Below are 13,415 nucleotides of genomic sequence, written 5' to 3'. Positions count from 1 at the left end.
ACGCATACAATAATGTACACATGAGTTATATAGAAGTATTACATGTAGTTAATTAAGTTCATATATTAATCTCCAAGAAACTTGTCGAATTAGTTAATCTAATTTTGAATTATTACTTCGACTATTCAACCAGTGACAAATAGGTTTGGGAATTTTAATTTATTAATACTAAATATAATTTAAAGAAACACTTGAAGCAAGTTAAAGATTAGTTTGATGTAATTCATATTAGAAGAAGATTTAGGATCATGACATTTTAATAATTTGTTTGAGTTATATAATCGTTTTTTTTTCTTCTGAGTTACTATTTACAACCAAATCCTACTTTTGCTTATTACGCTTACATATCCCATCTTTCGAATCTAAGTTACGAACGACAAATAATCAATAATTAGCCAAAAATCAAATAATTACGCTCAAGAAAAGAAAGGAACTCATTTGTGTAAAATTTCTAAAGCATATGAATGTCAAACAATAATCTTCCGGTAAACACCACAACTTATAATTAAGAAGTTTAGTGATCTAGCCATTGTACATCTATTTTGTAACTTTTCATTTATGCTTTACTATGTTTTGAGGACGATATTTTAGTAACCTTGCGTTTTAGGCATATTTCATAATATTCTTGATTATTAGCTAAAAGATGTAATTAGATGATTTTCAAATAAAAAGAAATGAAGAAAAACATCATCAAAAAGCTAAAATTTTAATTAGTCGTAAAGTTATAAATTAAGATCGAAGTTAAAATGAATTATGGATAAAGAACTCTAGGGCTATAATTGGTGACCTCGCGCCACAACCTAAACAATGATTCTCGATTTAGGTGCACTAACTAGCGCCCTATGCCATAGACAGACTTCGGAGAATTAAGACGTTGTTTGGTAGAGTGTATTAAAAAATAATAATGTTTGCATTATCTCTGTGTATTAGCAGTGTCTTGTATCGTACCTTTTTTCATGCTATATACACTCTATTGTGTATTGGGGAGTGTATTAACAATACCATGAATTTCTAAGTATTAATAATGCAAAGGAATTTAACGCATGCATTAACACTTTAAAGACTCATATCCCTTAATAGCACTTTTACATATTTTTCACCATATTGTGAAGGATTTCTTGTAAAAAAATAGTATTTTTGTACAATACATGTTATTTTTAATACACAAACCAAACAATACATAAGAAATAATTAATAATGTATGTACAACTAATTCAAGCATAACTAATGCAAGTATTGCTAATACACTATCTTTAACATTATTTTTCTACACTCTATCAAACAACCCCTAAAACTTATAGTGATGACACACTATCTAGTAGCGCCCTACACCATACAAATTTCCTTTATTTTATCAGATTTGGAGCGAAATTTTATCCAAGGAATTTTCATTAAATGAATATAGGCTATTTTATAAGACCTTTTTTACGGGGAAAATTGGAGAACTTACATAGATTCTATTAGCTTAGGAGCTTGTTACTTAGATACACCCTGATTTGCAATATTGCGTATTTTATCGGATTTTTGAGTCTTCAGATACGCCTAGATACATCTATTTGGATACATGAGATAAAATTTAGGTGTAAATTATTCCAGATACATTGTATCCAAGAGGATTCAGATGTATTTGAGATATATGACAAATCTCACTCGCCTACCTCGCTTCTCTTCCATCTTGCTCGCTACTCTCTCATGTATCTGAAATCTCAGATATCGTGAGAATCACTCTATATACATATATATACATGTATCTAGTGTGATTCACATGTATCTGAGATACATATAAATCTCATCTTCTCCCTATTTTTGTGTATCTATTAGAGAAAATACATATATCTAAGTGTAAGATTTGTATTAAACTACTAATGAGTGGTAAAATATATAATAATTAAAAAGTATAGATAATATATATATATATATATATATATAAAAGACTAAATCGGAATAATTCATGTACTATTAATTTGGAGTTATCCCCTAACTAAAGGGCCACATAAAAATGAGCCCAGATATCTAAGCCCAATAAGAATAGATCACGGAGAAGTTGTTGACGATCTGTGAAATCACGTTTTTGTAACAATGTTTCGTTGGAAAATCTAATTTGCTCCGACGTTAAGCTCCGTCCGGTGGAATCTCCGATAATTTATCCTCTGTGATCACCGGTAAGCTCGTTTCATCTCTCTTTCGCATTGTATTTCTTTTACGTGTTTGTTAGGAGAATTAAAATCTTTAGTTGTTATAAATTGACAGTTGAAATTGCGTTTAGTTCAAAATAGGGCTATACTCAGTTATTTTCCTTTAGTTGAACTGCTCTGATTATGAAATTTCTACAAATTCTATTTCTTCTAGCATTGACTCAATGTAGTCAGTCCCACAAAGTGTAGTCTGGCGAGATTGAGGTAGAGGGTTGTTTCCGATAAACTTTCAACTTTAAGGAAAAAACAATTCAAGGCAATCCAGAAAAAGTAGAGCAAAGCATTCTGAACAGTAACTAAGGCATAATAATAAGATAATCGAGTTACAAGAAACTACAACAATACAAGACAATGCATGGACTCTCAGTCAATACGTAAAATAAAATTGGAGTGTTTAATGAGCATATATATAGTTGTGGATGAATTTCTCCTGTTTTGGTGTGCCACATTCAGCTCCTTTTTTTCCTTTTGCTTTTAAATGGTACAAATTAGACTCAATGGATCTCCGAAAATGTGTTCTATGCGTTGAGACTTACATTAACATCAAGTGCGTAATAAATAGCTAAAAATGGAAGTACCTAGCTATCTGAATGGTGAGTATTACACAAAAAACAATTTGCAAGTGAATGAAGGAAGATAAATTAGAGATTGAAAGTTTTATCCAAATATCCCTAGTCGTTAAGGATTATTGAGAAGGATCTTTTCTTTTTTACACTTTTGAGGCACTTATGGTTGTTTGCTTTTGGGAATAGGAAGGTAAAAGAAAAGAGTCATGTAGTTAAACGCTAATAGTATATTGGAATTGTTGCAACTCTACACAGAGGAAAGAAAATATGGAGTTCAGGTATAAGGATTCAAAACAAAAAGGGGAAGGCGTTTGCCTGATCAAATCTACAAAGAGGGAGGATAGAGCAGAAAGAGCATAGATCGATGTATATAGAAAGTAGCAGGTGCAGGCACACAACTTGAGTTAAATTCATTTGGAAATAATATAGCATGACAAAGGGTGAAAACGACCAAATATCACATGAATTTAGTGGTGAGTTATTGGATTCTAGACATAGCTCCTGTTGTATATGTGATATTCTGTCCCTTACAACGCAGAACTCTAGGTTACCCCATTTGTATCCTTGTAATGCCCTCGACTTAGAGACTGCAGTGGTTGTGATAACTCACTAGTTAACAAAACAGTTGTTACACCATGTTTGCTACCGAGTCAGTTACATTTCCACTTTATGTAGTTTGCCTCCCAATGTGTATAAACACTGAATTTCAGAAGCCATAAGAGGGTGTATAGGGGCTCGGCAGGGCACAATCTGTGTATTTTTATATGAACGTTGTGGAAGAAGTGAGGAAGTCTTTGACATTTGTAGTTTAATGCTCTTGCATAATTCATAGTGTCTTATGTTCAGATTTTTCTCTTGGTCTCTTCAAATTTTCATTTTCCACAAATAGTTATAACCTTATGATTTTGAAATATATATACTAACCAACATGTTATAAGGCAGTGGGCTCTCATTAGGGCAATATTATCTAATCACACCATGGCTTTAATTTTTTTTTATTCCTGTTGGCCTCTCATTGCAGTCCCTGTTTTTTTGTATCTCTCTACTCAGTGCTCCTTTTGCATCTCAAGTTTTGGTTCCTAAGGAAAATCAATGTTAATTTGAGCTAATGTCTTATTATAGACTTTTACAAGTTACAAGTACACAAAATGCTTAACTGTGTGAGAGATAATGGAGTAAAGGTGAAAACGACAAAATCAATGTTATGAGCTAAATGTGTGTTGTAGTAAACCTTTACATCTTCAGAAAAAACTATCTCTTTTGTATTTGATTTCTCCAAGAGAAGTATAATTTTCTATTCAAAATTGTTCCATTTATAAGATTGTTACCCTGACGATGAATATTTTTTTCTCCTAAAGTGTCTTTTAAATATTCAAATAATACTTGATAATCCAAAATTGAAGTTCATAGGGCTTTTGCTTCTTCTCTTAGAGCTTATGCCCCACAAATGCAGAGATAAAATGCCTCGTTTTCTGTCTTCACATTTTAAGGAGGGAGAGAGGGTGCATTGAATTTGAAGCATGTTGTGATGGTTAGTCTGATAACTATAATATAGACACTAGAAGCTCATGCAAATGTATATGTCATAGCTACTAAGATAACATATATTGACATCTAGAAAATGCAAACCAAAAGCCTCTTACATTTACACGTTTGGGCTATAAAACACACTTCTGCTTGCCTATACTTCTATTATCCCATCAACAATCCTGTTAGATATAAAACTAGTTGCTTTAACGTCAAAAGTCCAAGGTACTTGTTGCATATTCTATTACTTGAAATACTGAGAGAATGTAATGTTCTTTGTTTTCTTCTTGTCTGTGCCATCTCTTCCTTTTCCTTTGCATCCATTGCATCCTTAGATTTCCTTCCACTTCAGAAGCTAAATCGTTTGAGAAATCCATTACCCTCCTCAATTTTTACCAGTTGATCTTCATATGGGAGTTCATTAGTTCTTCCCACTAGTTGTTTTGCCTTCAAGGATGCTCCTTCCCAATCAGTACTATAAGTGACTATTAACATTGAGATTACACATGCCACTTGAGCTGCTAGAAGCCCATAACAAAGGCCCAAAAATCCTAGCTTCCACACGAAGGCCAATATAATGGCCACTGGTGTTCCCATCAAATAGAATGAGTAAAAGTTAATACCTGCACCAACACCGGGCCTAGCACTCCCCCGAAGAACCCCACAACATGTTGTTTGTGGACAATTAGCAAGTTCACAAAGTCCAATAATGGGAAGAACGGTCGCTGTTAGCTCCAGAACTTCTCTATCTTTTGTAAAGACTCTTCCCCATGCTTCTCTCCCTATGGTGGTCAGTATGAATCCAAATGTTGAAGTCAAAAATGCCAGCCCTATGGCTATCCCTGTTGCCAAGCGGGCCTTAGCTGGTCGTCCCGCTCCAAGTTCATTCCCTACCCTACTTGAGACTGAAGCACTTAGGGCCGATGGCAATGTGTACATGAGGGATGTGGTTTGTATTACGATAGCAGATGCAGCAAGTGGAACTTCAGGTCTGTCAAGGTAGCCGGCTAGAACTGTCATGAATTCATACCACCACCACTCTAAGCAAACTGCTAAACAGCTAGGTATAGCAAGTTGAAGAAGCATTATCCATTGCTCTCCCACAGAAATGGAAGGAAGAAGTTTTACATTTTCTGCAAGGGGTTTTGACGGAGATCCGTCTTGGTCATAAGTAAAGAATATATAGCCTAAAAGGAAGAATAAGGTGACAAAGTTGGAGACAAAGGTTGAAATTGCAATTCCTTGGATACCAAGACAGAGAGTAAAAGTCAGGTAAACTGTGATAGGGAAATGCAGCATTGTTGCAAGTGAAGTACACCATAATAGAGGCCATGTTGTACCTTTACACCGTAAGTAGATGCGTAAAGGGTGAAGAAAGCTGTTAGCAATAAGATCCGGGACAGCAAATCTGCAAAATACACTTGCTACATGTATTATTTGTGAGTCTTGGTGTAGCTTAAGCATGAGAGACTCAAAATTAAACCATAAAAAAGCAATAGGTATAGATGCAGTTAATAACATAAAGATTGTCCTTTGGAGGGCAAGAGACACTAAAGTCAAGTTTCTTGATCCAAAAGCCTGGCTAGAAAGTGGTTCCATCCCCAAGGCTAGGCCAGACAATACGGAGTAACCAGTAATATTGGTGAAGCCAATGGCCAGTGCACCCCCTGCCAGCTCCAAGCTTCCCAGCCTTCCCATGCACATAACTAAAATCATGTTTTTCAAATAGGTCGCCAAGCCCATAGCAAGAATAGGAAAACCTCTGTCAATTATTTTCTTCAATTCCTCCTTGACCTAGAAATTATGGGAGGGAAATTGTGCTTGTCAGGGTGATTAATACACATATTTCCTGTGATTTCAAATGTTTTAAAAGGATTCTGTAGTTCGTACCTCTGGTAATGTCGGGTGCTTTTGGGTCTGTTCTGCTGCCATCTTCTTTAAGCTTCTTCCTCTTTCCTCTTGTTTGCTTGTTTTGGACTGTTATAGAGAGAGCTTAACTGTGTATAAATTCTTTTTCTGCATGCGCTTCTGTATCCATGCACAAATACCACCCACTCACGTGCACTTATGAAAGATATAGAGAGAGGGAGATATATATATATATAGAGAGAGAGTGGGAGTGGAAGAGAGGAAAGGAGATACTGAGAGAGACTAACTTGAGTGTCCAGGAACAAGGATATTTATAGGGGATGGAGGTGGTGGTGGATTTCTGAGTTACTGGTGGTTGAAAGTTTAGAACTTGAGTTGAGCCATGTAATGAAGCACGGTGAATATTATTTACATTGACTAATAAGGTGTGCTCTCCTGGTCCAACTGTTGTGGCTACAGTTTGTCCTTTTTCCAAGTATGTAAGAACATATCCACTTCACATCAAATGTATTAATATATCCACTTCTCCTTCTTAAAGAACTATGCTTGAATATTACATTACTGACTATGTTGCTCAGACTCTTCAAACATGCCACCAAGAGCATGTTGGATCCTCCAAAAATAGTGCATTATTGGAGGATCTGACATTGGGTGTGGTAACATTTTTGGAGAGTCCGAGCAACCTAGGTTACTGATATATTCTGGCCTGAAATTTTTTTGGTATTGAATTGTAAATATGGTTCACGTATGTTTTTGTTAATGACAGTTCTTTCTTGTTATCCTTTTACCTTTGTGTTTTATGTATTACCAATTTTGCATTGTATGTTGAACTACTCAAGGGGTTCAAACTGTACCTTGGGTTTTGGCCTTCCGTCATATGCATTCAAGGTCTGTATTTTCATTATTACTTTGGGAGGAAGCCACTAAGGAGACATTTAAATTGACTTCTCATAACCACTTAGGATCAATCTGAGTCAAATGATGGGAATTTTCTATTTGTAATGCATAGAAATAATTACTTTTCTATCTGTATAGGATGTCTTATTTAAAGCAAATCTGAAGTGAACGGGGTATTATTCATCGTATTCTGATTTTCTTATTGTGAGTTGCAACCTTTAGTACATTGGAGTACAAAGTGGCCTAACTATTATTGTTACTTTTGATAATTAGAATTAGGTAATGCCTTTTCTCATGCTAATGATGGAATCTAAAACTATGTTAGTGGTGGTGGTCCCTTGATTGAGCCCTTCTCACATGCTAGTTGGTGATTTTAGGTTAAGCAAAAACCTTCCAGTGATGTTCACATCTATGGTTATTCTAGTGTATCCAAAAGATCCCAAGGCCAAACATTATTTTAAATTGTAGCACGCCCTTTGTCTTGAAAAGTTATTACAACTGTCTTCTTTCAATTTTTATATCCTTATTTGTACATGCTTTCAATATCCCTTCCTACTTTGGTTTCCACATCTCCTGCGTATAACGAAGTCTTAAAACCTACCTCCTCTTTGGTTAGTTAGTTATTTTTGGACTCTTGTTGTGTAAGGTTGTTTTCCTCTTACTCTTTGGTGTCTTTAGTTGGGGGTACATGTGCATACATGCTTTTGTTATTGTACCTGTCTTATGCCTTCAATCCACTATAACTTTGCCTTGTCCATAAGTGACATTTCACCTCTTATCTTTTTCAAGTCTCAGCAATTAGTAAGGAACCTGCATTTGAATTGAGAAAAAGAACAATTTACAAGCTAAGGTTTCTATCTTTCAGGTCATAATGCTCGCCGTTTCCTTTTCACTCAGGTTATTCTAAGAGAAACCTCCTTTGTCTCCATGTCTGCGTGGTAATATTGACTAAAAGTAATTAAGTCATTTGAATTGAAGGTAATGTTAAGTAATTAAGTCATTCGAACTGAAGGTAATGTTGTCACATTGTGATGAAAACATCCATTTGCAGTTTAGTTACACCTCTGGCAAATGACTACTTAATCAATATTGAATTATTGCACTTTTCTTAATAGGGTTGTCAATGCATTTCAGGCACCTAGGGATGGCAATGGGGCGGGGTGGTGGTGGTGGTGGTTGAAATATGTTTTTGAAAAACAAATGTGGGGCGGGTTGTAAGGGCGTGATGCGTGTGGAGGTGGGGGAGGGGGGGGGGTTGAAATATGTTTTTGAAAAACTAATGCGGGGCGAGTTGTGGGTTTATTGGCTTCTTTTATTTAGTTTTACTATTTCCCTGTCGTATTTGCTCATTATTTTAATGTAATGCTTCCCCGCTAATAATTACTGAGTACTGTTGTGTTTTTTTCTGTTAAAGCTCTAATTTTTCTACTTTCTTGCTTTCATTTTTTTACCCTTATTAGGCTAATGGTTGTTGATATGAATATTTTGAAAACCTAGTTCATGATTTTTTGTGTTTGATCATTTTCTATGGGTAGATCATACATGTCAATAGATCTATATTGAGTTTTTATCATGCAGTGGAAGTTTCTAAAGTCTATCAGGTTGTAGCTAATTAATTAATTTCTGTTAGTTTTTTTTCTCTTAATATCTCATGCTTCAATTAAACATGTTATGATCACTGTAGTTGTTATAATAAATAATGATGTCAACTAACTAAAGTAGTTTGAACGAAAATATATATAAAAAATGAATTAAATTATGCAGGGTGGGGCGGGTTGAAAACAACAAGATTTGCTATGCAGGGTGGGATAGGTTTATGCGGGTTTTCCCCGCCTTGCCCCATCTGCCATCGCTACACGCACCATCCCCCTCCTAATTTCACTAGTACAAGCAAAGATACTGTAATTCTTTTTGCTATCATAATAACATTTCCAACAGGTACCGTCTTATAAGGTGAGTTGTGGCATTTATGCTGCTAAAATGTTGCACATTTTGGTCCCTAAGTTTCAAGCACTGTATGATAGAAGTCAAAAAACCGACGGTGCTTTTCATATTTCCTTCCACACACAAATGGTAGATAAGATAAGAGCACTTCTGTATTTCCATCAATTTAATTTGTCCCATGACGTGGAACAAGTTGAAAGAAACTTAGCGTTTTGGTAGGAGTCGATGTAAAGCACTAACCACCAAATGGGGGTCTGTGTTGCTTATGTCTGAAAGTTTAAACAACTAACTCTACTGTACAAACGTTTTGACATTCGACCAATGCTTTTGTTCCTTGTCCCACAGCTGCTTTAGTTATTGTTTTCCCACTTTTGACCTGAGAAAACAAAAATTTGTTTATTGTTATCTAATCATAATTATTAACTAATAACCTATAGTTTATGAACTAACTGTAGATAATTAAAGTCAAAATTAACAGCAAAAAAGAGATTTTGTGGATCTTCGTGTCATAATCCATCCTCTAGGCTCTAGGACCCATTGAGCATGATATTTTCCTTACTAGATATAGCACTAATCTCTTATTAGGGTTTGTAACCGCAACTATGATTGTTATTTACAGCAAACATCATCTATTTAGAATAGGTTAGTGGAAAGAATCTCTTATTACTAGATTGCCCACATCATTTGGTCTCTTCACATGATGATGATGAAGTTGTGAAAGGCAATATCGTTATCGTCAAGCTTAAAAAGATAAATAAATTGACCATCACCATTTTGTTCGACTCTTTCTTTCTCCTGTACCAGATTCTTGCACATGAAAGGAATATCCAAACGTCTTGTAAAATTGGACTACATCATGTTACCTAATCAAAAGGTTTGACTTGAATCGTTGAAACTTTTATATTGATAGTGGAAAAATTATTTTATATTATCACTGCTATTATAGACTACTTTTTTGAACTGTGAATTTCCCACTTTATGTTCCAATCAGATTATGTTCTCCTTGTTGTGATGTAAACAGATGCCTAAAAAAAACAGTATTTCTGGTGCGGTATCAAGTTGCTTTCCAATTATATAGCAAGATTCTTAAGACAGAGTGGCAACTAGTGCTTTACGCCAAAAAACAAAAATACCTTGAATGTGGAATCTTTACCATTTACGAAATCCAAAAGTTGGCAAAGGGGTATGTGAAGTTTTGCATTCAAATGCTACTTCGTATTTCTCTCTGTTCCTTAAAAACTCTGTTTTAAAAGGGTTTTTTTGGGTCTCGCCCCTGGGCGAGACACTAGATGCCCCAACCCTCCCGTGTGAGGGAGGCTTACACTCTAAGCGTTTGATTGCGTGTCCTAGACACGTGCTCGGGATTCTCTCAACAATTCCTATCAAAATCATGTGTCGAATTCCCTAATTAGCATTGTTAATCCTCAAATTCTTTAACAAATGAATAATAGATGTTCAATTCAGCATTAGAATATGAAGATGAGAATGACTCAAATAATGAGTCATAGTATTTCTTTCTTGCTAATTGAGCACATTGTGTCACGACCCAAATCCGGGCCGCGACTGGCACCCACACTTACCCTCCTATGTGAGCAAACCAACCAATCTAAACCTTAACATTTCAATATAATATAAACAGAAAGTAATGCGGAAGACTTAAACTCATAAATAAAATCAATAACTATTATTATCCCCAAAATCTGGAAGTCATCATCACAAGAACATCTACGATCAAATAACTAAACTAAAAGTATTTTAAAAGCTAAAAATACATAAGAAGCTAGTCCATGCCGGAAGTTCAAGGCATCAAGACTTGAAGAAGAAGATTCAGTCCAAGCTAAAACCATTAGCTCACCCTGAATTTTCGATGTAGTAAGACTGACTTGAATTACTGTTGAGTTGAAGACGATGGCACGTTTGCTGCACTCTACAAATAAACAAGAAGAAAACATAAAAGTAGGGGTCAGTACAAAACACGGTTACTGAGTAGATATCATCGGCCAACTCAAAATAGAAAACAATATATACCAAGTAATATCATAAAATCAACTATGATACTCAACATGTAGCAACAACAAGCACTATATCATTAACAATTACCGTCAAGTTCACACATGAGGACTCAAGCCTCAATACCATGCTCATTTGGGAATCATGTTCATTAGATTGAGTATATTAACATCTTTCAAGATTCATTATCTTTATTTCTCTTGTGTCGGTACGTGACACTCCGCTCCCTCATATCCATTAATCCTCTTGTGTCGGTTCGTGACACTCCGATCCCCCTAAATCTACGTGTCGGTTCGTGACACCCGATCCCCTAATTCTACGTGTCGGTTCGTGACACCCGATCCCCTAAATCTACGTGTCGGTTCGTGACACCCGATCTCCTAAATCTACGTGTCGGTTCGTGACACCCGATCCCCTAAATCTACGTGTCGGTTCGTGACACCCGATCCCCTAATTCTACGTGTCGGTTCGGGACACCCGATCCCCTAATCTCATTCTATCAACTCATCAAGCTTTCTCCCTTATCAAGGCATCATCATTAAAAAGAGATTAGTTTTTTTATCAAGATTTGGGATTCAGTAACTTCATCATGCTTAATATAATCACAATTATATAATCACGTTCATGCATGCATACAATTAAGCACATAGCAGGGTTTTATAATACTACCAATACATATCATTCTCTATTAAGAGTTTACTATGAAAGCATGAAAACCATAACCTACCTCCACCGAAGATTAGTGATCAAGCAAGCAAATTTTCTCCAAAGCTTTGTGTTTCCCCTTCTCGATCGTCTCTCTCTATCGATTCCCTTCTCTCTCTTTCTGTTCTTTTCTTTTTCTTATTCCAACCCTCTTTCTTTTATCCTAATTAGTATATAATTAAAAATAAAAGATGGCAATAATGCCCCACTAATTAACTTAAGGTTACCTCTTTTAACCCCCAAGTAATTAGACTTATTAACATTAACCCACTAACTTTATAATTAAGGCAAGAATAGTCAAAAACGTCCCCTAAAACGTATTAAGAAATCCGACCCAGACTGGGATTTCGCAGTCTGTAACGGCCCGTCGCGCCTGCGACGGTCCGTCCTACTGCCCGTCACAGAGTTCAGAGACTTAATTTTTCTGAAGAATCTGTGACGGTCCGTCACACCTGTGACGGTCCGTCCTGCCATTCCGTTAGGAAGTTCAGAGAGTCGATTTCAGTACCCAATTTTCAGTTTTTCTAAGTGTTTTGAAACGAGACCCTGCGACGGTCCGTCGTGCCCATGACGGTCCGTCGTGGGGTCCGTCGCCTCAGCCTATTTTTCCAGAAATAAAATCTGCTGCTCAAAACGACTAACCAGGCCGTTACAATAGATACCAATTTACCCATCGTTCGTCCCCGAACGATCACAAGAAGAAAAACAAGGGCGAAAAGGAGTACCTGAATCTGTAAACAGATGTGGGTATCTTTCTCGCATATCCGCCTCCTTCTCCCAAGTGGCTTCTTCAACGGGTCGATTCTTCCATTGAACTTTGATGGATGCAATCTCCCTTGATCTCAACTTGCGAATCTCTCTATCTAGAATGACAACAGGCTCCTCCTCATAAGACAAGTTCTCATCAAGCAAAACTGAATCCCAACAGATGATGTAGTTTCCATCCCCATGGTATCTTTTCAACATCGACACATGGAATACCGGATGCACTCCGGACAGCCCTGGAGGCAAGGCTAACTCATAAGCCACCTCTCCTACTCGCTTAAGTACTTCAAATGGTCCAATGTACCTTGGACTAGTTTACCCCTTTTACCAAACCGCATCACCCCTTTCATGGGCGAAACCTTCAGCAAGACTCGTTCTCCCTCCATGAAATCTAAGTCTCTAACCCTTCGATCTGCATATTCTTTTTGTCTACTTTGTGCCGCTAGAAGCTTTTCTTGAATAGATTTCACCTTCTCCATCGAATCCCTCAAAAGATCAGTACCCCAAGGTCTAACCTTGAACGCATCAAACCAACCAATGGGGGACCTACATCTCCTACCATACAATGCTTCAAATGGAGTCATATCAATGCTTGAGTGATAGCTATTATTGTATGAAAATTCCGCTAAGGGTAAGAAACTATCCCAATGGCCACCAAACTCTATCACACATGCGCAAAGCATATCCTCCAACACTTGAATCGTTTGCTCAGACTGACCATCGGTCTGAGGATGGAACGCGGTACTAAGGTCCAACCTAGTACCCAATTCCGCATGCAGTGTTTTCCAAAACTTAGAAGTAAACTGCGTACCTCTATCTGATATAATGGAGAGTGGAACCCCATGCAATCGCACCACTTCCGAGATGTAAAGTTTGGCTAACTTCTCTGCATTGTAAGTCACCTTGACCGGAATGAAATGAGTAGACTTAGTTAACC

At 36.6% G+C, this 13,415-nt stretch overlaps 1 protein-coding gene and 1 long non-coding RNA gene across 3 annotated transcripts; one reads left to right on the top strand and one right to left on the bottom strand.

Moving 5' to 3' along the window:
- Positions 1–2,012: 2,012 nt before the first annotated feature.
- LOC109120709 (uncharacterized) lies at positions 2,013–8,482 on the top strand. The gene is made up of 2 exons (XR_002028138.3): positions 2,013–2,162; positions 7,920–8,482. It is a non-coding gene; the product is annotated as an uncharacterized lncRNA (long non-coding RNA).
- LOC101258407 (protein DETOXIFICATION 55) lies at positions 4,328–7,238 on the bottom strand. Of its 2 annotated transcripts, XM_019214723.3 has the most exons (3): positions 6,179–7,238; positions 5,629–6,082; positions 4,328–5,421 (listed from the first exon to the last, which is right to left on the bottom strand). In XM_019214723.3, exons 1-3 carry the CDS (start codon positions 6,218–6,220, stop codon positions 4,637–4,639), a joined length of 1,281 nt encoding a protein of 426 aa, XP_019070268.1. In that variant the 5' UTR covers positions 6,221–7,238; the 3' UTR covers positions 4,328–4,636. The 2 variants fall into 2 exon arrangements, with proteins under 2 accessions (XP_019070268.1, XP_004229255.1); XM_004229207.5 differs by having other exon boundaries at positions 4,328–6,082; positions 6,179–7,237.
- Positions 8,483–13,415: the final 4,933 nt, after the last annotated feature.

Source organism: Solanum lycopersicum, chromosome 1 (genome assembly GCF_036512215.1).
Source record: "Solanum lycopersicum chromosome 1, SLM_r2.1".
NCBI classification, from domain to species: domain Eukaryota; kingdom Viridiplantae; phylum Streptophyta; class Magnoliopsida; order Solanales; family Solanaceae; genus Solanum; species Solanum lycopersicum.
This window is presented reverse-complemented; position numbering and strand designations above follow the sequence as displayed.

What these genes read in the sequence shown, in the direction of transcription:
- LOC101258407 (XM_004229207.5), bottom strand. Translation starts at nt 6,220, where the DNA reads ATGGCAGCAGAACAGACCCAAAAGCACCCGACATTACCAGAG. An exon ending in AGCACCCGACATTACCAGAG is followed by an intron (nt 6,083 to 6,178) that starts GTACGAACTACA and finishes CATAATTTCTAG; the next exon opens with GTCAAGGAGGAATTGAAGAA.